At 37.8% G+C, this 25889-nt stretch overlaps 1 protein-coding gene across 3 annotated transcripts; it reads left to right on the top strand.

The window, feature by feature from the left end:
* The first annotated feature begins 10670 nt into the window (after positions 1 to 10670).
* On the top strand, positions 10671 to 25668 carry CCDC201 (coiled-coil domain containing 201). Of its 3 annotated transcripts, XM_072598104.1 has the most exons (4): positions 10671 to 10936; positions 11041 to 11249; positions 23605 to 24069; positions 25313 to 25668. In XM_072598104.1, exons 2-4 carry the CDS (start codon positions 11163 to 11165, stop codon positions 25400 to 25402), a joined length of 642 nt encoding a protein of 213 aa, XP_072454205.1. In that variant the 5' UTR covers positions 10671 to 10936; positions 11041 to 11162; the 3' UTR covers positions 25403 to 25668. The 3 variants fall into 3 exon arrangements, with proteins under 3 accessions (XP_072454205.1, XP_072454206.1, XP_072454207.1); XM_072598105.1 differs by lacking the exon at positions 10671 to 10936 and having other exon boundaries at positions 10965 to 11249; XM_072598106.1 differs by lacking the exon at positions 10671 to 10936 and having other exon boundaries at positions 10971 to 11501.
* Positions 25669 to 25889: the final 221 nt, after the last annotated feature.

Here is a 25889-nt window from a genome sequence, read left to right as displayed (position 1 = left end):
TTTTTTGTGACTTAAAGTCTCAGAAAGTTGCCAGGGACACTAAAAGGTGAAATGACTTTTCCCAGCGTCACATGTCAGAAGCAGGACTTTCACCTAGGTTTGCTGGACTGTAAAATGACCCTCTGGCCACTGTCTTAATAACAACAAATACAACAATAACAACATATTTATATGTGCTTTAAGTCTTCTCAAAAACCTTTCATTGCAATCCTAGGAAATAGGGTGAAATCTTCATTACCCCTATATTATAAATGAGGTTCTGAGGATTTAGGTAATTTGTCCATAATCATCCAATTAATAAATATTTAGAGCAGGATTTGAACCAATCAGTCCAACATTCTAGACACTGCCAGGTTTCCTCATAAAGAAAACAAAGTCTCAGAGAGGAGAAATAGTTAGGCCAAGGTCCCAGAGCTGGGACTCCAACAGAGATGGAGAATTAACAGTTAAATCATTTTAGTCCATCTGATGAGCAATGTGAACCTTTCCAAGATCCGTTTGGCTGAGGTGATCATCAGGTGTCATGAGAGAAGGCTGAAATGTGTGGCTTTGTCTTCTTATTATTTTGTTCTCCTTTGTAAATTGACTTGGTCAACTTGTTCAGTCATTCCCCAGTTGATGGGCATCCCTGCAGTCTTCAGTTCTTTGTCACCACAAAGAGAGTTGCTATGAACATTTTAGAATATATAGGTTCTCTTCCTTTTTCCCTAATCATCTTTGGAAACAGACCTAGTAGTGGTTCTGCTGAGTCAAAGGGTATAGGCAATTTAATAACTCCTTGAGCATAATTCCAGATTGCTCTCCAAAATAATTAGATTAGTCCCAATTTTTCCACATCCCCTCCAATATTTATCTCTTTCTCCTTCAATCATTTTAGCTAATCTGATATGTGTAAAATTATACCTCAAGGTTCTTTTACTTTGCATTTCTCTAGTAATGATTTAGAGCATTTTTATGACTAAATTGTTTTTTCATCAGAAAATTGCCTGTTTATATCCTTTGACTATTATCAGTTGGAGAACCATGTTCTTATATTTGACAAAGCTTTTATATAAATATATATATGTATGTATATATATATTTGAGATATGGAACCTTTATCTGAGAAACTGTCTATAAATTTTTTCCCCCAATTTTCTGCTTTCCTTCTGATCTTGGCTACATTTGTTTTATCTGTACCAGAACTTTTTAATTCAAAGTAATTGAAACTATCCATTTTATATCTCACATTGCTCTTTATTTCTTGTTTATTCAAAAATTTCTTTCACCTACCCATAAGTGTGATAGGTAATATATTCCATGTTCTTCAATTTTTTGTAATATCTTTCTTTGTATCTCGGTCATGTATCCATTTTGATTTTATCTTGGTAAATGATATAAAATATTGGTCTGTGTCCAATTTCTACCAGACTGCTTCCCAGATTTCCCAACAATTTTTATCAAATGATGAATAAAGACATTTGGAGAGAGAAAAAATGACTTGATGAAAGAAGTCTTACTATAGAGCTGAGTGTTTCCAAGATTTCTCTGAACCATCTCAAGAAAGACAGAATCCTTTCTGTTTATCACTTGTACTGTCACCAGAATGATTGAATTGTTATTTTCTTATTTTAAGGATTCACTTTTATTTAGTGAATCCCAGTGATACAATGCCTACCCCATGCATCATCTAATTCATTCTACATGAGTTATATTCTTATTTTAAAGGTTCACTTTTATATAGTGATCCCCAGTAATACAATGCCCACCCCATGCATCATCTAATTCATTCTAGACCACAGCTCAACCAAGTAGGTGGCATATCACTGACCCATTTCATATATGGTGAAATTGATGTTCAGAGAGCCTCAAGCACCAAAAGGGTGCAAAATAACTACATTTCAAAGGTTTTTCCTCTCCATTATGAGATACTGGTGAGAATGGTATTGGCTGCAGAGGCCAATATAGCCTTATTCATCACATCCATATTATTTCTATCTAGTATGATGCTTCTGATGTTTTGTAAGGTGAATTTTCTGTCTAACGACCTTTCCACATTCATATATTCATATTGGAGTGAAATCTGTAGCAACCAGTAAGGATTTGTCTTAAAAAAAAGATATTTCCTCATTGACTACGTTCACAAAGCCACACAACTATTACATGGCAGAGCTGAGATCTAACCCAACTCATCTAATGCCATGTCCAAATATACTTGCAATTGTAATGCCTATACTACAGCTGTCTTCTAATAATGGCCAGACATTTAATAAGTGCCATGTATTGGTGCCTAATTTACACACCTGCCATTTATTTGTTATTTTGAACAATTACAATGTATTAAAATGTATACCTTGATAAAATAGATAAATGATTATATATGTGTATGTGAAAAAATGTGAAAATTAGATATAAAAAAGAAATGAAGAGAAAAAAGAAAGGCACTTCAAATTTTTTTATATTAAAATTGAAATGCTTTCTAATTAGATTGCAGAATTTTTGTACCTAAGACCAAAATAAGCACGATTATATTTGAGTGAATATGGGGTAGATAATATTATAGCTGTTTTGCAAATATTTCGTATATATCTGTTTACTCATTCTAATTTTTATTTAAGCTCCTAGATGGCAGGAAATATTTTCATATTTTTGTCTCTCTTTGTATTTCTTGTCCTTAGAAGGGTTTTTGCACATAAATGCTTAATAGTATTTGCTTAATAGATGTGTATTGATTGATTACATCGAGGATTGGTACTATAAAAGAATGGCATTGTCTTGGTCTGATATGTTTTACAAGATAATTTGTCATTTGTCATTGTGTTATACCCTTTTCTCCATAACAGTGAGTGACAAAACCTTCTGATGCATGGCCTGTTCAATAATCAAAGGCAAGAATCACAGTCATTAGGTCAAAAATATTTCCCAGTGAAGCCAAGCTTGTGATGACATCTTCAAGGAACATAGTGTCCAAGAGACATCCACAAAAAGACGATAGTGGGCTTCTAACATAGTTTTAAGGGGGCATCTTTGGGCAATCACATGGCTAAAAACCTTCTGACCCAGAAAGATCTATGATGAACTCCACAGATAGCTCTGAAAAACAGAGATACACACTCTGAATCACTAGTAAAGTCTGTACACAGGTGCAAAGTAGCACATCTCATCTGTGGTCACCCACGCTTTTGCCTTGATGTTTTTTCCCCCAATATTTCCTTTGGATTCTAGTCCTCTGTTCCAGGTCTGTTGCACAACAGAAATGCTAAAGGGCATTTGTGACAGTCACACAGTCAAAGCAATGCTTATAATTGGAGACTAAAGAAGAAACATTTGTCATATGTTACAGATTTCCTAAATTCCTTTGATGTTGCAGGTTCTTTCAGAAACAGTATCTTTCTGTTTTTACTAGAGTAAAAATAAACACCAATTTGCAATTTTAGCATTTCACAAACTCTTTTTTACTCTCCTTATGGAAAAGATGAAGAGATGTGGGCTAAACAATGGTGATAATTGTTTTCTATGACAATGCAGTTAGGTGGATTTGGAACTGAATAAATGACAGATTTTAAAGAGTAATCATTCATAGATCAATGTCAAGTCTGGAAAGAGGGCTTCAGTGGAATGTCCCTAGAAATCCGTCCTTGTCCCTGTGTGGTTTAATATTTTAATAATACCTGGGTGAAGGTACAGATAGGATGCTTATCAAACTGGCAGAGGGCACAAATATGGGAAGAAAAGCTAGCATACTTGATGACAGAATCAAGGTCCTCATGTATCTTGACATCACTGAACAATCTGAAACTCAATAGGGATAAAAGTAAAAGTTCTACAAAATATCACCTTCGCAGGTATGATATAAAATGAGCTGCATCTAGAGAAGAGTTTGTAAAGGTTTTAGTAGGTCTCAAGCTCCATATGTGCCAACATGCCAATAAAGACAGCTGATATGGTCTTTGGTTGCATGAAGAAAGGCATAGAGCCTAGAATATGGATGGTTTTAGACCCGTTACACTCTACCTTAGTTAGGTCACATATACAATATAAGATACAGTTCTGGAAGCCATCTTTTGGGAGACTCATTGATAAATTGGAGATCATACATATAGCAACTAGTGTTGTGAAGGGTGTTAAGATTGTGTCATAGGAAGATTTGCTAGAGGAAAAATACCCTTAAAAATGATGTAGAGGAGAGATGAGCAATAGCCTTCTCTTAAGTATATGAAGGCTTGTCAAGTGGAAGAGGATTATGTTTCATCTGTCTGACCCCATGGTAGAGCTACAGTGGGTAGAAGTTGATGAGAGGCAGCTCAACGTAAGAGGAAACATCTTAATAATTCAAGCTATCCAGAAGAGGCATGAGATCGCCCATCAAGGAGTGCTGTTCCTCTTTGGAGTCAAAGGCTCACTTGTTGGGAATATTGTAGATACAATTTTGTTGAGGATTGGGTTGTACTAAATAGCTTCTGAAGTCTCTTGTGCCTCTGAATAATGTGATTCTATGAAGATTAGAGACCACGACGGTGGATTTGAAGGCAAGAGAATCCTGGTTCTGCTATTTACCATGTGACCTTCTGCAAATCTCTTCTCTTTGGGTCTTAGTAACCTCATCTGTAAAATGAATGGCTTTGACTTGCTTTCTAAGATCCCTTTTCAGCTTTAAATCCAGTGATCCCAGGATTGGGATCCTTCCCCTGATCCTTTGTCCCTCCAGACACAGCATGGATTGGGAAGATTTAACTTCCCCAGTCCTCCTTAGGCTTGTTTAGAACTAAATGGGAATCCCTTTCCCTACACATCTTTTTTTTCTGCCACAGACTGAGTTCTAAGTAACCTGGTACAAGGAATATGGAGCAGCTAAGTGGTAGAGTGGATAGAGTGCCAGGCCTGGGTTCAGGAAGACTCATCTTCCTGAGTTCACGTCTGACCTCAAATATTTACCGGCTGTATGATCCTGGCCAAGTCACTCAACCCTAGTTTCCTCAGTTCCTCATCTGTAAAAATGATCTAGAGAAGCAATGGCAAACTACTTCAGCATCTTTGTCATGGAAACTCCAAATGGGGTAACAAAGAGTCGGATATGAATGAAACCACTGAACAACAACACAAGGGATATGCCAATTGTAAACTATGCTTACTGTAAATATAGTATCCCATTTACAAACTCACAGGAAATACTATCATTCCTTAGGATTCTCAGAGCTCCCAGATTTGTATTTGTACCCTGGTAGGCTCTGGGAATGCTCATGATAATTTCTGCCCTTTCCAACCTGATGCTGAATTCCATTTTGTAATAGAGGCAACAGATCTGATACATCTTCAGGCCAGGCTGCTGAAAATCAGTGGTAACTTTCAGTGTTCCTCATCCTGTTTTTGGCCTTGAGGACTTAGCTTTAGATGATTTTCAGTGATGCATCTCAGTTACTCTTACCTAACTCAAGTAAAAAAGATGGAAATATTGTTTTATACAACTGTCCAAGAAGATTACTTGGCAAACAGCAAGGGCTCATGGAAGTCCACTGGGGAACAATATCTCAAACTCTAATAAGTTTTTTCATAAAAAATGATCTCCAGTAGTAGCTTATCCTTCATCTGTGCCTCTTACTCTTTCCTCGTGATCCCTGATAAATGCAAGAACATGTACCATGTTGCATCATTTCTGGTTACTCTAGATAAAGAAGCTATCCCTTCTGGTTAGTGTGACTTATCCTGGAAACTCACACATGTCACCTGAATGACTGAACTTGGCACAATTTCAAGTTTGTCTCTTTAGGGCTGAGAAGACTTATTAGGTTTCTAGAATTCTCTGGACTCACTTTAGCAGGACCTGCTTAGGAAGAGGCTGTTGATTGTGAGATGGTCATAGTGATGTACAGGATTGCTTTATTGTTTCCTAAATGTAGGCCAGCCTTTTTCATGAACTGACTAGGGATAACTCTCTGGGAACGGGTAGAGGAAGGGATAAGAAATTCATGTGATTTAAATGTAGAGATATATGTATGCATATATATTCTATATACATATACATATACATATTTCTTCTTAAAAAAAGAAAAACATGAGGTATACTAAATAAAACATGACTTCTGAGGGATGGTGGACTAATACATACCTTCTTGTGGGTCCCAACTTTCCACAGAGTATGTTTTAATTGAATGGAACCTTAAAAATCATTTAGTCTATTGGTATTTAACATGGATGTGAGGGCTTGTTTTTCTTTTTCTTTTTTAATAATATTTTGATAACTGTGTTTCAATGTGATTAGGTACTTTTGTAATTGTATATTTTATTTTATGCATTTCAAAACATTTTTCTATGAAGGGGACCACAGTATTCACTAGAGTGCCAAAGGGGTCCATGGCAGACACAAAATGGTTAAGAACCTCTAAGCTAATCTCTGATCAGACCCTTGTTCCATTGGTAAGGAAAGGCCCAGAAGGGTGATGTGATTTGTCTCAGGTCACCCAGTGAGTTTCACATATAGCTGTGTTTAGGAGTCAGATCTCCTTTCTATTGCTTCAGTACTCCACAGCACCAGATCATCTACCACCACCACCACCAGCACCACCACCACTTTCATGTCTCCTTCATTCACATAGGGACAGAACTTTATTAGAGATTCAAGGGAGACAGAACAGCCAGTAATGCTTGTAAAAAAGTCAAAGAGATAGAACAACCAGAGAAAACTATTATAGATGCTGAAGAAGACGAAAGTCTTGAGATGAAAGCAATGGCCAGATGCCACCAAGATTTCAAGGAAGATGAAGACTAAGAATGACATTGGATTGATTTGCAAGTAATTGCCAACCTTTGATTAGTTGATTAAGAAGTAATTGGTGACCTTGGGGAATGTGATTCAGTAGCATAGGATGGAAGGCAGAGAAACCAGCAAAAGAACAAGTTAGCTCAAATGAGGAAATAGATATGGTGGATATATTAGACTTTAAGAGTTTTAGAATGAGAGAAATTGGACATAATGTGAGCTATGTGGGGTCAAGAGAATGGTTTAGTTTAGTTGTTTTGTTTTTTTTTAATAGAAGTGAGCTTAGCAAAGGGTTAATGTCAGGAAGCCTTGATTTCTTCTGTATGGGATTGCGATTATTTCTGAGCATTTGTGATCCATAAGGAGCTCTTCCTTCTATACAAGTCTGTTTCTTGTGAGACAGCTCAAGCTGCTACTATTGTACTGGCCACTGGTAGATCAAATTGAGAGGCATTTACAAAGTGCTTACAAATGGCCCAGGCACTGTGCTAAGAACTGAGAAAAAAATAGGAGCAGAAAGATAGTTCATGTTCTTAAGGAGCTGGTATTCTCCTGGAGAAAGGTAATACATAAAAAAAGGAAGCTGAAGATGGGAGGGGAGGGGAAGCTACCCACGTTAGGTCATGGTGAAGAAATACATCTGGGCCATCAGGAGTGGAGCCCTGAGGAGAATGAAAGAACAGAGCCAGGTTTTCCAGCCAAGGGATTTCAGGGCTGTAGACTTTAGGCTGCTCTTTGTCCAAGCAGCCTACCTGGACACGCAGGGAGCTGTACACACAGTAGCTTCAGTGTGCCAGCATAGGCACTCTATCTCCCACCCGAAGCTTTGGGGAATGACTGTCACAAGGGGCCCCCCCGAAACCCTCACCTGATCCCTGGGGCCTTCCTTTGGGGGCATCTCTTTTCTCTTAGTAACTGTGTTGCCTATGTCTCCTTTCCTGCCCCCCCCCATCTGCCATTTACCCTTTCTATCTCACCCCCTGCCTCAGTCCAACAAACTCCTCTCCCTATACTGGCCCTGCACTCCTAAATTGCTGTAACCTGAACCCATTGCACCTCATTTTGAGGTCTCTGTTCAAACAAAACAAGCTTATTCTATCTTCAAATACTGAACAGTCCTTCAAATATTTGAGGATGGCTATCCTGTCCCTGATTAAATACTTTGATCTCTACTCTAAACATCCTCAGTTCCTCCAACTGTGTCCTTGTATAACATAAATTTAAGTTCCTTCATCATCTTGGTCACTTTCCATTCAACTTTCTCCAGATAACTTGTAAATAATCTTAAATAATAATCCTAAAACGTGCTGCCCAGAACTGTACATAATAATGAATGTATGAAAAAAATGCCTTAAGTACTTACTACGTGCAAAGTACTATACTAAACAGATAATACCAATAGAAAAGGAAGACAGTCCCAGCTCTTAAGGAACTCACATACTAATGAGGGACATAAGACATATTAATAATTTCAGCCGTAAGTCAGATGGCAAGGCCCAGTGGTCCATAAGAAGCAGCAGTAAAGCAGATGGTAACACATCTGTCATTTGCATTAATAAAAATATTGATTTTGTTGCTGTTGGAACATTTGAGGGTGTGAAGGACTTGGGTGTTGAGAACATACTTTTTGTTCTTTTGAGTCTTTTGTACCTGTTGCTGATGAGGAAATGGAGGCTATAGCAGCTGGAGGGGTAGTTTCCAGATCACATCTTCATAATGGCTTTTGGGGGCAGTCTGGAAGCAGTCCATGGGAGTGGGGGAGGGGGTATTGTCATTCCTGGGGCTCCTGAGTTTACCTGCTCTACAGTGGCAGTTGGTTGGCAGTTGGTGCAGATGGTGATGAATATATAGTCAACCTCTTCTCCACGGTTTGCTACCCTGGATGATAGCAGTGGTGGCAAGGCTAGGAGTAGAGCTGGTGGTCTGGGAGGGAAGTATATTGCTTCAGCTCCCTAGAATCTTAGACTTGCCTGCCCATCATGGCAATTGGTTGGCTACTGCCAGTGGTGGTGATGAGGAGGGCAGCTCCCTTCTCCATGGAGGTGGGGTGGTGCTTCCCAAGATGATCATGAGATGGGCAAGAAGAAGCAGAGCTGGTTGTCTGGGAGGTGCCACTAACCTGGGGCAGATAATCCTAATGTCCGCTCAGGACAATGAGCAATGGGGCTATAAACTTCTTCTAGATACCATGCTGGAGTTAATGTAGACTGAGGTAGTCAACTCTTTTGAATTCCAAACCAGATTGTTGACCCATGTCCAGCTTGGTGTTCACTAAATTCCCTAGACTTTTTAAGTAAGAACTTTTTTAAATTAGAATAATAGGATCTAGAATAGGAAGAGACTTTATAGATGTTCATGTCCAACTCCTTCATTTACTATAATGGCACTGAACTTTCATTTGCTTAGCTAACTAAACACAGACTTTGTAATCAAGGACATCTTTAAAAAGTGTGATCTCACTAATAATTATATACTAGTTCAGACTACTTTACTCTTACAGAAAGTAATACATCCATAGCTTCTCATTTTTTTTTTTCTAATCTTAGGGTAACAGATTTAGAACTGAAAGGGACTTGGATTTCATCTACCCTTTTACTTACCAGAAGGAACAGAGGTCTGATGAGATTAAGTGACTTTTCCAAGGTCACACAGGTAATAAGTGGCAGGGGCATGATTTGAATCCAAAGCCGGTCTTCTTTCCACCAAATCTTGGTTATTGTTGGTAGTTACAGGGTGAAGTGCTGGGCTTGGAGAAAGGAAGACTCATCTCCCTGAGTTCAATTCTCATCTCAGGCATTTTACTAGCTGTGTGATCCTGAGCAAATCACATAACACTGTTTACCTCAGTTTCCTTATCTGTAAAATGAGCTAGAGAAGGAAATGACAAACCACTACAGTGTCTTTGCCAAGAAAGCCCCAAATGGGTTACAATGAGTCATACAGGACTGAAAAAACAACAACAAAAACATCCATACAAGTACCCATTATCCTGCCTCGAGTTCCAATCACAAATCTCCTGCTCCCCGTAATAATGATATACTTTTTGCCACTTATTATTTACGAGTCATAATTGAAATAATGAGAGAGTGACTAGAAAGATGAAACGATTGACTCTCTTGATGAGTATAATGCATCCTTTATTAAGAAAGTATTATCAATTTAAATCACATCATTTTCCTTTCCATTCTTTGCCTAAATTTTAAATAATTTATTGCATTTAAGCAATAGGTATTTTTATCCTTTTGAGATAAATGCCCCTTTCCTCATCCAACAGAAAAATATAATGAACATGTGGACTAACATTTCCTAAATTAGTGGACCCATTCTTGTCTTTAAACTGAGCCTTCCTGTTATTTCCATTGCCACCAGAGGGAATAAGCATTTATCAAATATTATCTTTGTGATAAGCACTGTGCTAAGTACTTCTTCAATATTATGTCATTTGCTCTTCACAACAACCTGGGAGGTAGGTCCTATTATCACCATTTTATAGATAAGGAAACTGAGCAAATGGAAGGTGAGTGAATTCTCTAGCATCACATGGCTAGTAAGCATCTAAGGCTAGATTTGAACACATGTCTTCCTGACTCCAGGACTAGCCAGAAGTTTATCCACTGAACCACCTAGCTGCCTCCTAAGCCTCCAGTGGCTTAAGGAGTTAATGATTTTTTTTAAATCACACTTATCTTTCATAAATTTACCCTTACTTATAGCTATCCCTTGCCAGTGAAGGACACTTCAATCCAGCTTCATCACAATAAAGCCATCTGCTCATGGGACAGAGATGACAGACTCTTCAAGATTCTTATGTTTTTTTGCTCCAAAATTCAGCAGCAAAATTTCGCTTGTCATTGGTTAGTTCATTGGACTGAAGTCTGGAAGATTCCTCTCAGCTGTGTGATCCTGGGCAAGTCACTTAACCTTTCTCAGTTTTTTAGGAGAGATTAAAGCTCTTTGCAGACCTTGAAAGTGCCAGTACCTGTTGTTTGTTAAATGAGTGAACCAGGATTAACTTTGGAGCTACTCATGCTCAGACTTTGAAGGTCTGAGATCTATCCCTTATGTTCTTAGTTAAGCTTTTTCTTCTCTCCTTAGGAAGAAAACACTTGCCAAACTTCAGTGAGACACACTGGAGAGGAAAGAGCTTCAGGCACCCTGGTCCTCAATTGCCTCATCAAATATTAAGTCAAGGAAATAAAAGTGAGACTGATTGACAGAGATTCAATTACACCAATTCCTGTTTAATATTTGTTGTCTGTGATTCCTCACTTCTAATTGCTTGTCACATTGATTATTTTCTTAAGAAAAAAGCAGAAGAATCCTGCAATGGGTGTCTGAACTGATAAGATTTAGAGCTGAATGGGAACTTTGAGGTCAGCAAATTCTATCCCATCATTTTACAAATGAAGAAACTGAGACCCCAAAAATGGATGTGACTTTTTCATCAGCAAGAATACTGAACTCGGAACACAGATGGAATCCAATAAATCATACTGAGCATGGCAGGCAGCAGGTATGGAAAACATCTATTTGAAATTGGAGAAGATTTCTCAAAAGGCCCACCTGTGGCCTAGACTGACCTCTTTGCTTTCTATTTGGTTATTGCAAACCGGTGAGGGGTCTCATATGCATTCCTGTTCTTCACGGGGAAACTGTGAAGCAGCAGCAGGGGTTTACCCTCTCTTCAGTGAGGGGCTGAGAATTTACCCTGTAGTGGAAACCAAGCCAGGTAGTCTGAGAGAAAAAAATGGATTTGAAAGGAGAGGTGAGTTGTTGTGGTATTTTGTTTGTTTGTTTTTTTTTGCAGGAGGTCAGTAGATAGTGGTGGTGGGAGGTTGGGGAAAGAAGGAAGGTGAAAAGGAACCTGCTGGGGTTGGGGGACTAAGGGTTAAGGGAATTGTCTTATTTCACGTGATAAAACCCTTCAGGTCTCTGAATGAATTTCATCTCTAACAATCCACTGTGCTCTCTACCAATATTTTGTATTGACCTAGAATGAACAATTTAAATGTGGAATAAGCTAAAATTCAATATATGAAGTATTGTAGGTTTGTACTCTGAGCATCCTCTGCAAAGTCTTACAAAAATTACTGGGTTGAGATTTGACTTTACAGTATAAATGATACACCTCCCTCACAAAATAACCTATAGTACTGGGATTTCATACCTGACCCTTTAAGTTCAGATAGTCTTAGTCCTGGAAAAAACAACAGAGATTAGTTAACTGATCTGACTTAACTATCAATCTGTAAAAAGCTCCTCCATCTTCCTCCTTCACCTTCTATCCTCAGTGCACGCCAGTCTTGAGTGTCAGTGTTCACCTATGTGGTCAGCTCTTCTTATGTAGCTGAAGCCACATCCTGTATTCTTGTGGGCCATTGGTGATAGGCATTAACCTTGTGCTCAGTGTATGAATAAATGAAGAGTTAGTCCCTGTTTGTTTGTTGGTTGACTCGTTGGAAAAAGGAAATCTCAAGCTCCCAGAATCTCTTATAGAGGAATTGGGTCTGACTCTAAGGAGGATATTTGGGTTTAATTTGAAAAAAAAAATATTATAATATAGATTGAGCCCCAAAAAAATGATGAGGCAGGGTGGTAGTGGTATGTGAGACATTTGCCTTGAGATCAACAAAAGCTGGGTTCCAATCCTGCCTCGGAATCTTACTAGCTGTGTGACCAGGACAAGTCCCTTAAACTCTCAGTGTCACCGGGTAAGTTAAAGATGAACTACTGAACTGCATCACTGGAGAGAGTTTCTGCATTCATGAAATCGCAGGTCCTTCCTACCTTGTACTTTCACTAAGCAATGTTGCAAGTAATGTCTGTACAGTAAGTATTGTTCCCCTTACCGAATTGTAAATTTCATCTGGGTAGGGACCTTCTCTTGTTTGAATTGTGCACTACCTTCAGGTTAGCACAGCAGGCACTTTAAACATGTTTGTAAAAGAAATTTACCAGTTAACAAGTACTTACAAAGCAATGGTCCATCCCTGTGTGCACAGTCCATCCTGGAGATTTCTTTAGTGTGACCAAACTCTCTGCTCCCATACAGGTCAACAACCATACTAAAACTTAATCTTATAGTTGCCTGGTACATATAAAAAGTAAGTGACTTATCTAAGCACAGCTATTTTGAATAACTTGACACATATACATATTTACAAAATTTGTATGCAAAATAGGGACTGGACTTATGATTTAATTTGGTGATTCTAAGTGAGGAAACTCCATGTACCCATGATGATCAGCATTTACTTTGTAGCTTATAATTTTAGAGAGTTACTTGGGATACTGAGAAGTTAAGTGAACAGTCCAGGATTATACAGCTAGTGTAAATCAGAAGTAAAACCTGAACCTAGGTTTCACTGTTCTTTGTGTGTGCGCACATGCATGCAGGCGCATTGTGTGCACATTGGCATAAGCAGTTTAAACTGAAAGAGAAGAATTACCTGTACAGTGAAATTTCATAATTGACTTGGATGTTGAAGGCAAAAGAGGGTTAGTCTTTCTATGGAACTTTTTGAGTATAAAATACAAAGAATTTATCTGTGGGTCTCCTTTTCTTGAGACCCTCCACCTCATTTCATCACTTGAATACATCTTCCTCTGTCATCTCTTTTATCACTCCTATCTCAGAAGAATTCCAATTCATTTGTTCTTTCTTTCTCTCCCTCTTTTGCAGTCTGGCTTCCAGTTTCATCATCCAATCAAAACTTTCCTCTCTAAAGTTGCCGATGATCTCTTTATTGCCAATACCAGTGGCCTTTTCTCAGTCTTCATCTTTCTTGTCAAATGCTGCGGAAAGGTACTTTTAATCCCCTTCTCCTGAACACTCTCTTCTTTCTGAGATTTCATACCACATTATCCTGTGTTTCCTCCTGTCTCTAATTTCTCCTCAATTTCTTTTACTGGATTTTTTTTTTAAATTCTTACAATGACCACTAACCACATGTGTCCCCCAAATCTTTGTCCTGCATCCTCTTCTCCTTCTATACTCTCTTACTTGATGAACTCATTGACTCCCATGAATTTAATTATCATCTCCATGCAGATGATTCACAGATCCATATATCCAACTCTAGACTCTCTCCTGAATTCCCAAATTCCCAAATGCATTTTAGACATCTCGACTTGCATGCCCCATGGCTATTTTATACTCACAATATCTGAAATTGAACTCATTCTCTTTCACTCAAACTCTCATCTTTTCCTCCCATCCTCCCAGTCTCACTGAGGCTCATGACTTCCATGTCATCCTTGAATCCTCACTTTTATTCAAATTATTCAATTCATTGTCAAATCTTCTCATTTCTATTTCTATAATATTTATCATGTAAGTTCCTTTCTTTCTACTCATATGGCCTTCAATAAAAAAAATTAAGCCTTCATTACTTCTCTTTCTGGACTATTACAATAGTCTTCTAATAGGTTTTAATGTCTCAGGTCTTTTCCCAATCCAATCCATCATTCATTTAGCTACCAAAATGATTTTTTCCCCAAAGTACTAGTTTCAGCATATCATCCCTCCCAATAAAATTCACTGCCTCCCCATTAGCTCCAAGATCATATTTTTGGCACTTAGAACTCTTTATTACTGGGTACCTGTCTACCTCCCCAATCTTCTTAATTCAATTCTCCTCTACACACATTCTGATCCAGTTATATCAGGCAGCTAGGTGGTGCAATGGATAGAGTATCAGACCTGGAGTCAGGAAGATGAGTTTTCCTGAGTTCAAATCTGGCCTCAGACATTTATTAGCTGTGTTCTGGGCAAGTCATTTAACCTTTTTTGCCTCAGTTTTTTCATCTGTAAAATGAGCCAGAGAAGAAAATGTCACACTACTCTAGGGTCTTGCCAAGCAAAGCCTAAATGAGGTGACAAAGAATTGGACACATCTGAAACAACTGAAAAACATATTGGTCTATTCGCTGTTTCTTGAACAGAATATTCTGTTTCCAGCTTTCCATGACTTTGAGTGGCTGTCCCCCATGCCTTGCATGTCTTTTCCCCACACCTCCTCTTCTTCATTTTCCTAACTTCCTTTGAGATTCAGTTCAAATCCTATGTTCTATAAGAGATCTTTCCCAGTTCTCCCAATGCCTTCTCTTCAGATTGCCTCCCACCTACTCTTTGTGTACAAGACACATGTGCATTTATATAATATATGTACCTAATTATTTACATGTTGTATCTGCTATTAGAATGTAAGTTTCTTGAAGGCAGGGGCTGGTTTTCACTTTTCTTCATATCCCCAATATTAAAGAGTATTTAGCACCACATTAAAAAAAGTGCAATATAAATAACTGACTTTGAACTTTCAGAAATCAAACAACAAGAATTGCCTCTAGAGAGCCATTCATTAGTCTTCATGAGCATCATAAAAAGTCTTGTTTAGTAGTTACCCAGGAGCTAAATGTCTGTAAAGGAAACAAGGAGAGAGACTTTATTCTCAGGTCTTTTGATGGTCTGAATTTTACATAAGAAATCACTAGATCAATTGCTCAGTTATATGAATCTGGGAAAATAAAGCATCATTCTTGTGTCTCCAATCTATTTTCAGGAAAATTTAGGACTTTGTACTTGATTACAGTGAAATTTTATATAAACATTCTACCATATTTTTACTCATACATTAAGTTATAGGTACACTTTCTTCAAAATTTGGCATTCTCCTATAAATTTTGGTGGTTTGATTTCTCTACATGTTAAAGTTTTGCTTTTGGTTGAAAATATGCTCAATATTCTTTTTATTGGAAAAACTGAAATTTAGCTGAAAGTCAACAAAACTTTTTATTCATAGTTAAGAGATATGATAGAAGCCTATTAAATTTCCTAAACCAGTTGCCCCCCTATTCTCTTGGATGGGCAAGAAGGAGAGACTAATATTCAAAGTATTAAATTTTCATCAATATAATGTGGACAAGACAAAGAGGATTCTCTCGATTTATTTCTAATAGCCAAGCAATTACTTGAAACAATAGATTATTGCAGAATGATAAGAAATTTTTTATCTTTGTTAAAATGATCTCAAAGATCCCTTTTAGCTCAAATCTATGACCCTAATAAGCCAAACATTTCTGCTTCAAACTGCAATCCAGCACAGGCTGCTTTCTATCTAGATTCCAAAGAATCAGAACTCTTGTCCACTTAATTATTAAGTAAGAATGTTGAGAGGTCCAATAAGAACAACCTTCTACCTGGGTAGAGCATTTGGTACTTTTAAAAAAAATTGGCATTGTAAAAATACGATCATTCATGTTATGTGTACATAATTCTATTCTCTAATTACCTAGCCAAATCATTTCTATAACCAGTGCCTAGCAACTTTTCAGAAACTTAACAGTCAAATTTTCAGTATTTGTACTATTTATCTTTTTCCCCTTTTCCTTCACAACAATGTCAAGAAATTTACAAATCATCTAGTCTACTTTTCTCTTTTATAAAAGAAGAAACTGAGGTCCAGAGAGGTATTAATATGTCCAAAGTCATGGAGGTGGTATGTTATAGAGCCAGAATTTGAACCCTGGCCCTCTACCTCTCCACAGAAATACTGGTTTCTACCTATTTTCTTTCTGTCTTTTATTTGGATTTTTATCATTTATGTTTTAGTATAAGACTATACAAGGATGTTTAATTTTTAAAAATACTTAATCTAACCATGTTTACATAATTTAACACAATCTTAAAAATACTTTGAGTGTCAGTCCCTTGAGTTCTGTGAAAGGCAGTTGTATTGAGTCAAAAATTTGCCTGTGTTTCCACCCATTGGCCCTAGATCTGTCTTCCAGAGTAATACAAAGTCAAGCATTTTCTCATCCTCGTGACAATCCTATTGGATGTTATCATTTCTCCCTGCCCCCCAATCTTTACTTCATCATTCTAAGAACTCTTAAATTCTTTAGCAGAAGTTCTTGAAACACTGGTAATGAGTTCCTCTTACCACCCTGGTCTGGTCACCCTCCTGGATGTGCTCTGCTTTGTCAATATTTATATTAAAATGTGTCCCAGAACAGAATATTCCAGATGTTGTCTGACCTGGGAAGAGTATAGTGAAACTATTGTCAACTTTGTTTTAGACACTCCAATTTTATTAATATTGCTTAAGGTTATTATTAGCATTTTTTGCCTGGAATATCACAATGACTCATATTCATCTTGCAGTCAACTGCATCTTTTTATTTTCACAAGAATTTAAGCTAGACACTTTCCAGCCTGCACTTCTACTATTTATTAGCCTACCCATGGGACTTTACAGCTATGGTTAAAGTTCATTTCATTCTTCTCCTGAAATCTAATATATCTGGAAAGCACTTAATACAGTATCTGGGATGTAGGAGACACTTAATAACTGTTTATTCCATTTCTTTCTCTTTTCCCCCCAAACTGTTCCTTTAATACCTCATCCTAGATTGGGGGTGATGCTCAGTTCTCAAAAGCTTTACAAGTAGAGGATAAGTTTTGGTAGCTTCTAGCAAGTTGGAAATACTTTGAGTATGGGTCTAACAGAATTAGAAAAGATCTAAGCAATCTCTCTTCATCCAAGTCATTGATTATGTAAAACAAGACAGAACACCCATTGGCTGGTCCCTTTACTTTTTTCCTATGCCACTGAGGGCAGCAGACTAAAATTTCTTGTTTGTAATGGAGGCTCAGAGTAGGTGTGGTCATATTTACCTTTTTGGGGGGGTTATGCAGATAATTTGCTGATATTTTCTGCTTGATTAAAGCCAGCATGTGAAACTTCAGAGGACTACTTCTGGTCATATATGCCTAAGAAGCTTGTACTCTGCTAATGAGTCTTCTAATTGCTTGCTGAGCTGAACTTGGTGGATATACAAGAAGGGTATGTTGCTCCCTCTTTCTCTCTCTGTTCCTTGACTTTGAAACAGATGAGCTTCTGGGAGCTGTCCCCACCTAGAGTTCAGTGGGGGAAGGGTAGCTGCCCTATCTCCTACCCAGTTATGGTAACTATAAGCAGATGGCCACCATTGTCTTACTGTATTTTTTCATGGTCCTAGGAAAACATGTATCCTAAGATAAAAGAGGGTATAGAGACAGAAGCAGCCATGTGCTCACATAGCTAGGGGAGGAGACATGGCAGCCACTGAACTCACACATGACTGCTAGAAGGCAGAGCAAGACAGCTTCCAAAGAAAGGAAGCAGCGAAGGGGCAGGTTATCCCTTTTAATATACCCTGAATCCTGGTTTTACAGACAATCAGCAGATGTCTTTTCATCATGGAAGCCTCTTGGACATGTATGTCTAGGAACAGGCTTCTAAAGTTCTAAGAGATGGGTTTGAAACTGATAGGGAATATTTGCACATGCTCTGGAAGACCCACCAGGAAGGTCAAATCTGAGCATGCTTCATACCTCTGTTATATGTAAAATTATGGTGTTGGACTCAATGGCTGCTGAGGTCATGTTTGGTTCTAAGTCCATGACCCCATGCTCAGGTCATATCTCACTTACCCCCACCCCGAGTCTTGGGCAATTCAGCAAGAAGAGACCATGAAACTAGAGGCTTTCCTTTCTGAGCAAGTTATGTTGCTCATTCTTCAAGTAATAACTTCTACTGTCTAAACAACTTAGCCTGAAATGAACCTGTGTCCTTTGTCCCTTTCACTGGTCTTGCTTTTGGGAATAATACATAAAGGATTCATTTTTTCCTGGTACCATATTAATCATCTGATCTTTTAAAGCAAACATAGCCCTCTTCTGCTACAATCTAGGATATTTATAGCTATTCCCATTCTTATTCACTGAATCTGAGTTAGAAAAGCCAACTCTGAACAAGAATTTCATCTACTATGTTTGTAGCAAGTGACATATTTAAAGACCTCTAGGGAAGCAATTCCCAGGACCTTGTAAGACTTTTTATTCCACTCTGGATAAGTGTTTTTGTTGATCCTCTCTTCTAATTAGTTTTTCTACAACATGGTCCTGTTCAAGAAGTTTGTGACTTCCTGTAGTCTCTAGAATAAAATACAATCAACTTTGGTATCTTAAGCTCTCTCTTCATGTCTTGATCCAAACTATCTTTCCAGGGTGATTTCATATCATTAGCCATTCACAGGTTGTATGTTATAGTCAAACACCTCTTTTACTCTGTGTGTGTGACAATCTATCTCCTGACTCCATGTCTTTAGAAAGGCTGGTCTCCATTCTTGGCTCTCTTCAAGACTTTGTTCCAGAGCCACCTTCTACACAAGATCTTCCCTAATTTGATTGCCTGGTCTAATCCTACTCTCAAGTTACTTTGTATTTACTTTGTCCCATTTTTGCCCCCATGCTCATATTGTATTTTTAACACTAGAACATAGTATAGCGTCACACACACTTTTTTGTTGTTCCTGTTGCACCTTTGATTCAATTAATTAAGGAATGGTCTCTACAACTGCTCTGTAACTTATAGACATGGAGTATTCTCTAAATCACTGGAAATTAAGTGACTTACATAGTGTCCCAAAATCAATGTTTCAGAGACAGAGCTTGAAATCAGGTCATCCCGACTCCAAGGTAAGCTCTCTATCCACTGTGTCTTGCTATCTTGAACATATTAACATCTTAATAAGTTCCTCTTGAATTGAATTATTTCAGCAGCCTAGGAAATAATTGACTTGTGCCTGGTGACTTGATCTCATCAAGGGCAATTAAGTTACCTTACTATTCATTTTCAACATGATTTCCTTAGTAGCCATTTTTGTTTTAGACCAAAAATTATTCTCCTTGGCAAAGAATATAGGAAAAAAAAACAAATGTAAGTTCCTATTGTCACTATATTATTAATTATCAACAATTCATCCACTCCAAGAAGTCCTTCACTTTTTATGATCCTACTTTATTTTGCCAATATAGCCTAAACAGATACCCTCCTCTTCTATTGTTCTTAAATTCCACTGGTTTTATCTCATTTTGAGTGTTAGTTTCAGGCATACACAAACCATGGTCCAGGTGTCAGGTCTCTTGTTGGAATAGTCAGGTAGCATTTCTTTCTACCTTAGCCATCACTATCTTCCAGCCTGTGTTATACTTTATTCTTTTTGAGCTAAATAAACCTAGTTCTTTATATTGATTGGCATGTCATAATTTCCTGACCCTTCTCAATATTAGTTGCCCTTTTCTGGATACTCTTTAGTTTATTCATATCCTTCCTAAAAGGAGGTGGTATCCATAATGGAGCACCATCTTCTACATAGGCTATGACCAGGATAGGGAATAAAGAGTCTTTTTGTACTGCCTTAATTCTCTTAATGCAGCCTAAGATGTCACTGGCCTTCTTGGCTGCTTATCATACTTTTAGTTGACTATGGACTTACAATCCTAAAAATCCAGAGATCTCCAGCCAATGTCTCTTCCATCTGCTACTTGTAATGTTAATGATTATTTTTTAAATTTATTTATTTATTTTTAGTTTTCAACATTCATTTCCACAAGATTTTGAGTTCAAATTTTTCTCCCCATCTCTTCCTTTCCCCACCCTGAAATGATGTGCATTCTGATTACCCCTTCCTCCAACCTGTCCTCCCTTCTATCACACCCCTCCTTTCCCTTATCCCATCTCTCTTTTATTGTAGGGCAAGATAGATTTCTATACCCCATTACCTGTGTATCTTATTCCCATTTGCATGCAAAAACAATTCTCAACTTTCCTTCCTTAAACTTTGAGTTCCAACTTCTTTCCCTTCCTCTCTCCCTGCCTATTCCCCACTGAGAAGGCAAGAAATTCAGTATTTAGCACTGCATAAAAAGAGTTCAATATACATAACTGACTTTGAACTTTTGTAATTTTTTGGTTTCTCATAAAGTCATTAGCTTCCATCTGTTTCATTCTAATTTTTAAAGAACTATTTTCTTCAGTGAGCTTTTGAATCTCCTTTGCCATTTGGCTAATTCTGCTTTTTAAAGCATTCTTCTCCTCATCGACTTTTTGTGCCTCTTTTGCCATTTGAGTTAGTCTATTTTTAAAAGTGTTATTTTCTTCAGCATTTTTTGGGTCTCCTTTAGCAAGCTGTTGTTGCACTTTTCATGATGTTCTTGCATTACTCTTTTCCCAAGTTTACCTCCACCTCTCTTATTTGATTTTCAAAATCTTTTTTGAGCTCTTCCATGGCCTGAGACCACTGCATATTTATTTTGGAGGTTTTGGATGAAGAAGCCTTAACTTTTAGATCTTCCTCCAATGGTATGCATTGTTTTTCCTCATCTGAAAGGATGGAGGAAAATACCTATTCACCAAGAAAGGAACCTTCTATAGTCTTATTTTTCCCCCTTTTTTGGGCATTTTCTCAGCTAGTTACTTGACTTTTGAGTCCTTTGTGAAGACGAGAGTATACTCTGGGGACCTGTAAGTTCTCAGTTCCTCCAACGTGGCACAATCAAGGGAGAGGAGTTTACTCCTCTCCTGGCCTGTGCTCTGGTCTGGGAGCTACCACGAGATTTTCTGCCCAGGATCCTCTCCAAAACCTCCACCAGCTCCACCATGCCAGCACTCCTCTTCACCCCAGGGCTTCCACTCAGGGTTGAGACCCAGATCTGCTGCTTGATTCCCCCAGGGGCTTTAGGGCCAGGGCTCCAAAAATGGGTGATGCTACTGACTGGGGCTGCCTGGGACCACCTGGGGCTGGGCAAGAGGACCTTGCTCCCTTCTCACCCAGGTGAAAGAGCTTTCTCACTGACATTTGAAGCTGTCTTTGGTGTTTGTAAGTTGAGGAATATGGAAACTGCTGCTGGTGGTGCCCTGCAGCCTGTTCAGGTCCTGTCCCTGCCATGCCATTTGACTGAGGCTGGGCTGTGCTCTGCTCCACACCTGGTGCAATGGACCTTTCCTGTCAGCCTTTCGGGCTATCTTGGGCTGGAAATCTCTTTCACTCCATTGTTTTGTTGTTTCTGCTACTCTACTATTTGTTTAGAGTCATTTTCACAGGTATTCTATGGACTGTGGGGGAGAGCTCTTACAGGTTGTCCTTCTACTCTGCTATCTTGGCTCCACCCCCATTGTTAATTATTTTTAAGAACTAAAGTGAGACTATCTTTGTTGTCATTAAAACCCATCTGATTGAATTTCCTAGAAGTCAGAGTTTTAGAGGACCATGGAGGTGAAGAGACCTAATGGCTTTGCATAAAATGTTCATTGAAATTTTTCCATTCCTTTTAAAAAGTCCTCCTTCCAGGACCTCTATGGAACATTTCTGATTTCTGATATTGAGAGAATGGGAATACTAAACTTTTGAAAAGAAGGCCTTTATTTCTTTCCTGTCATCTTAAACTAGGGACAGAAGTAGAAGTGTCCCATATAGTCTCTGAGACTTCAAATTTGCCCTGTACTATTATAATTACTACATTATTTATTGCATTCTCAGTCTTGCCCTTAACGTTTAATCCTCCCAGGGTACTCTCAGCCCCTAAATCATTGAATGATGGTTCTAATATATCACATACATGATTCTTTTTGTTTAGGAAGTTTCCAAATGGTCTAGATTTAAAACATTAATTATTAGAATGATTAAGTATTATTTCTTTGTGATCAAATGTGAATAACTAGTCAGCAATGAAAAGTGAAAAAACTTGGATTAAGAAACTTTTCATTCATTATTCTTAATAAAGAAAAAATAATGGAGTATGTATGCTTTTAAGCTCCTATGTATCTTTGTCAATGACTCTATATTACACTCCCTGTCAGATCTCCAAAATTACCCATCTTAATTCCCATTCCTTTGCAGATAGGACTGTGATGAGAGGTCACTTTGCCAATGAATATCCATTACTGTATTATGTTTTCCAAATATAATATGTTTTAGTGAGGAAGCATGAATAATGGCCAGGACAATGAATTTGAAATCAGAGGACTTGACTTGAATTCTAAGCAGCTCTGATACTTACTACCTATATGATCAAATCACTTCCTCTCTATGGTCCTCAGCTTTTTGTTTTCATTTTTAAAAAGAGGACATTGGACAAGAAAAGGGGGGGTGTCTGCAAAAACTCTAGCCCATCTGGCCTTGCCTGGTTTTGTATACTCCAGCTAAGAATGGCTTTTTTTTACATTTTAAATACAATAAAACTTTAAAATGTAAGAACCATTCTTGGTTACCTGGTCTAACAAATGACGCATGAACTATATCCTTAAGGATCATTCCAACTCTAAATCCTGTGATTCATTTAAAATTTTGCTTCCTTATGAAGGCCTTGAAGACAAAATGATGATGGTGATAATTTTAAGAACTTTAACAAGTGACTGATGAACTTAAAGATCCTGTTCTCCTTCTGAGAATTGATTATTTCTCCTGCACTTATTTTTGCTGAGGGTTGAATGGGGGCAAGGTTAATGTCCATCAACTAAAGAGCTGCCTTAGCTACATATAAAGGTTTTGCTCTTGTTCAGTTATGTCTAATTCTTTGTGTGTTTCTCGGCAAAGATAATTGGAGTGGTTTGCCATTTCCTTCCCCAGATCATTTTATAGTTATGAGGAACTGAGGTAACTAGGATTAAGTGACTTGCCTAGGGTCTCACAGTTAATCAGTGTCTGAGGCCAGATTTGTCATCTTCCTGACATCAAGCCCAGCACTCTATTTACTGTGACACCAAGCTGCTCTACCTATATAGTTAGCCCTGGATATAATGAATAGCTCTTTTGGGGGCAAGGACCAGTTTAGTATATTAAATTTTTTCCTTCCTTATTGACTGTCCTAACTTCTACTTGTCTAAGAGAGAGAATTACGGAAGGAGATAAGTGTGAATCAGACCAAGTTGAAGTGTTAGATCCTTTCAATTCAAATAATTCTTACTTTCTAATTGATTCAAATAATATCAAGGGCTTATTGCAGGTATTTCATGGAAAACAATTCCTGTTGTTTTGCATTGTAGATGTTTGATTCTGGGGTGTCCAAGGAAGAGAGTTCATCTTTAAAGTTTACTTCTTCAACCAGAAAATTAATAAAACATAGCACACCTGTGGAAACCACACTCTCTAAAAGCATGATTTCCATAGAAAGTATATCCTACCTAAAAGAAGCTGGAAGTGAAAAAGGAACTCCAGTGGAGTCTCCCCTGCCCAAAACACCATTTTTAGAATTTTCAGCTCATCCAGAAACAAGAAATCTTAAGCTTATTGGCCAGAGAAAGAGGCTTTCTACAGTATCTGCTTCTGAGGAATCCAATGCAGAGGTACAAAATAGCTTGAACCTCTCTTCAGCCAAGCAGGGACATCAAATTCCTGATCCATTAACCAAGAAACAGAGTGAGATGTCCTTCAGAAAATGGTGCTGTTATGGATTACCTGGAATAAAGGACCCTGCCAAAAGAAAACGCCGTTTGAAGAAGATACGTGTGGTATGTAATGATTCCAAACACTCTTAATTACAGCCCTATCACTTATGGTTGCTATGAAACTTTTTAATATTGGGGTTACATTTCCATTGAATATTAGAACTCACTGACTTTCTTAGGCCTGTTTGGCTTAGGTTTTTTTCAAGTGTTAATTTTATATCCTATGTAGGCAATGCCTGTTTTATGATTATGTGAATTTTATACCCCTTATGTAGTGAGAGATCCTGATATTAATGGTAGAGACACTTCTTATCCCTTTCCTATAGTTTTCCTTTACTCTCAATGATGCCGTCCTTACCTTCTCTATTGGCTAACATTAATGCCGGCTTCTCATTTCCTTTCTACTTTGCCCTCCTCCAGAATAGGGTGCCTCCATCCCCATACCTAGCTCATCAAGTCTATTCCCATGGGACTTGCCAATAGTATTCCTATAGAAGCCACTTCTTCTTATGTTTGTCCCTTATATTACTATGGGAAGAATCACAGGAAAGAAATGTCCTGTCATTGTAAATTGACAGGATGTAAATCCCCATAGTAAATTGGGGATTATATATATGGGGACATCAAAAAAGGGCTAAATTCTATTAGTTCCTAAGATCTAACTCACAGCAGTTGAAAGGGTCTTTGATTTGAAGACCAAGAAATCTAGATATTCTATTGATCTCCTTCAAACATCAAAGCAGTTTCCAAACTATCCATTGTCAGAAGTGTGGTCAGAGAAGATAGTTGTCCCTTTTATCAATGGCAAGATTTTAGACTAGGTACAACTGGTCTGATTCTCCAGGATTAGATAGAATTCCTCTTATAGATTGGAACTAAAAATTCAGGGCTATCTCAAGAGCCTAGACATTCTAGGGAACATTGGATACATTCCATGGCTGAATTAATAGGTATCTAAATTAGTCACATTCAGGACCTGATCAAGAAAGAAGATGACAAGTAAAATTTCATTTTTTTTCACTAAATGAGCCAATTTCCTGGTGACTTTGCCATAGGTGAGTAGTGAGGAGAGTCATAACCTTATATTAGTTGTTGTGGAATCCATTTGCTCTACCATAGAGTACAAGAATCTAGGAGACTGTATTTGAACTATCTGAAGGCAATTCCCCATCCTAGGAGATGTTTTGTATGTCTAAGAATATCAAAGAAAGAGTTATTTGGTTTATACATTTGGGATCTTTATCTTACCTAAATTAGTCTCATATTATGTGTTACCATTTTATAGAAATGATTTTCTCTTAAACAGGCAAATGACTTGAGTCAATGGGAAATTCGTCAGCTTCAAAACATTGAAGAAGCCACACACCACGAATTAGTTATTGAAGACACAAGATGATCTTCCAAGAAAGCTTTTAAGTGGATTCTCTTTGAAATTTCTATAACTTCTTCCCATATAAAGAATGTTGTATTCTGTTATATCTAAATGAATAAGCCTCTTGTCTTGTGGTATAAGGCATACTTTTGATTATTGATATTTAATTGAATAAATTGGTTGAATGAGTTCTTGAAATGTAGGAATCCTCAGATCTAAGTTTGGAAACATAGCATTAATTCAGGTTTAATTAACATAGTACAATAAAAAAAAGATGATTGACCACAAAACTGCAAATCTATTATATACAACTTGCTATTCCTTTTAAATATGTAATAAAGTTATCATGTAAATTTTCTTCTTTCCTCTTCCTCCCCTCCCCCCCAGAGAAGGCTGCCATTAGACTCAAAAAAGTGTGTGTGTGTGTGTGTGTGTGTGTGTGTGTGTGTGTTTATGTAAAATTATTCTATGCATACTTCCATTTATCAGTTCTGTCTCTGGATGAAGCATG

The sequence above is a fragment of the Notamacropus eugenii genome, chromosome 3 (assembly GCF_028372415.1).
Source record: "Notamacropus eugenii isolate mMacEug1 chromosome 3, mMacEug1.pri_v2, whole genome shotgun sequence".
Taxonomy (NCBI): domain Eukaryota; kingdom Metazoa; phylum Chordata; class Mammalia; order Diprotodontia; family Macropodidae; genus Notamacropus; species Notamacropus eugenii.
The sequence above is the reverse complement of the archived record's forward strand: the minus strand, read 5'-3'. Positions and strand labels throughout refer to the sequence as shown.

What these genes read in the sequence shown, in the direction of transcription:
- CCDC201 (XM_072598104.1), top strand. Translation starts at nt 11,163, where the DNA reads ATGGATGTGACTTTTTCATCAGCAAGAATACTGAACTCGGAACACAGA. An exon ending in CTGAGCATGGCAGGCAGCAG is followed by an intron (nt 11,250 to 23,604) that starts GTATGGAAAACA and finishes TTTGCATTGTAG; the next exon opens with ATGTTTGATTCTGGGGTGTC. An exon ending in GTTTGAAGAAGATACGTGTG is followed by an intron (nt 24,070 to 25,312) that starts GTATGTAATGAT and finishes TCTCTTAAACAG; the next exon opens with GCAAATGACTTGAGTCAATG.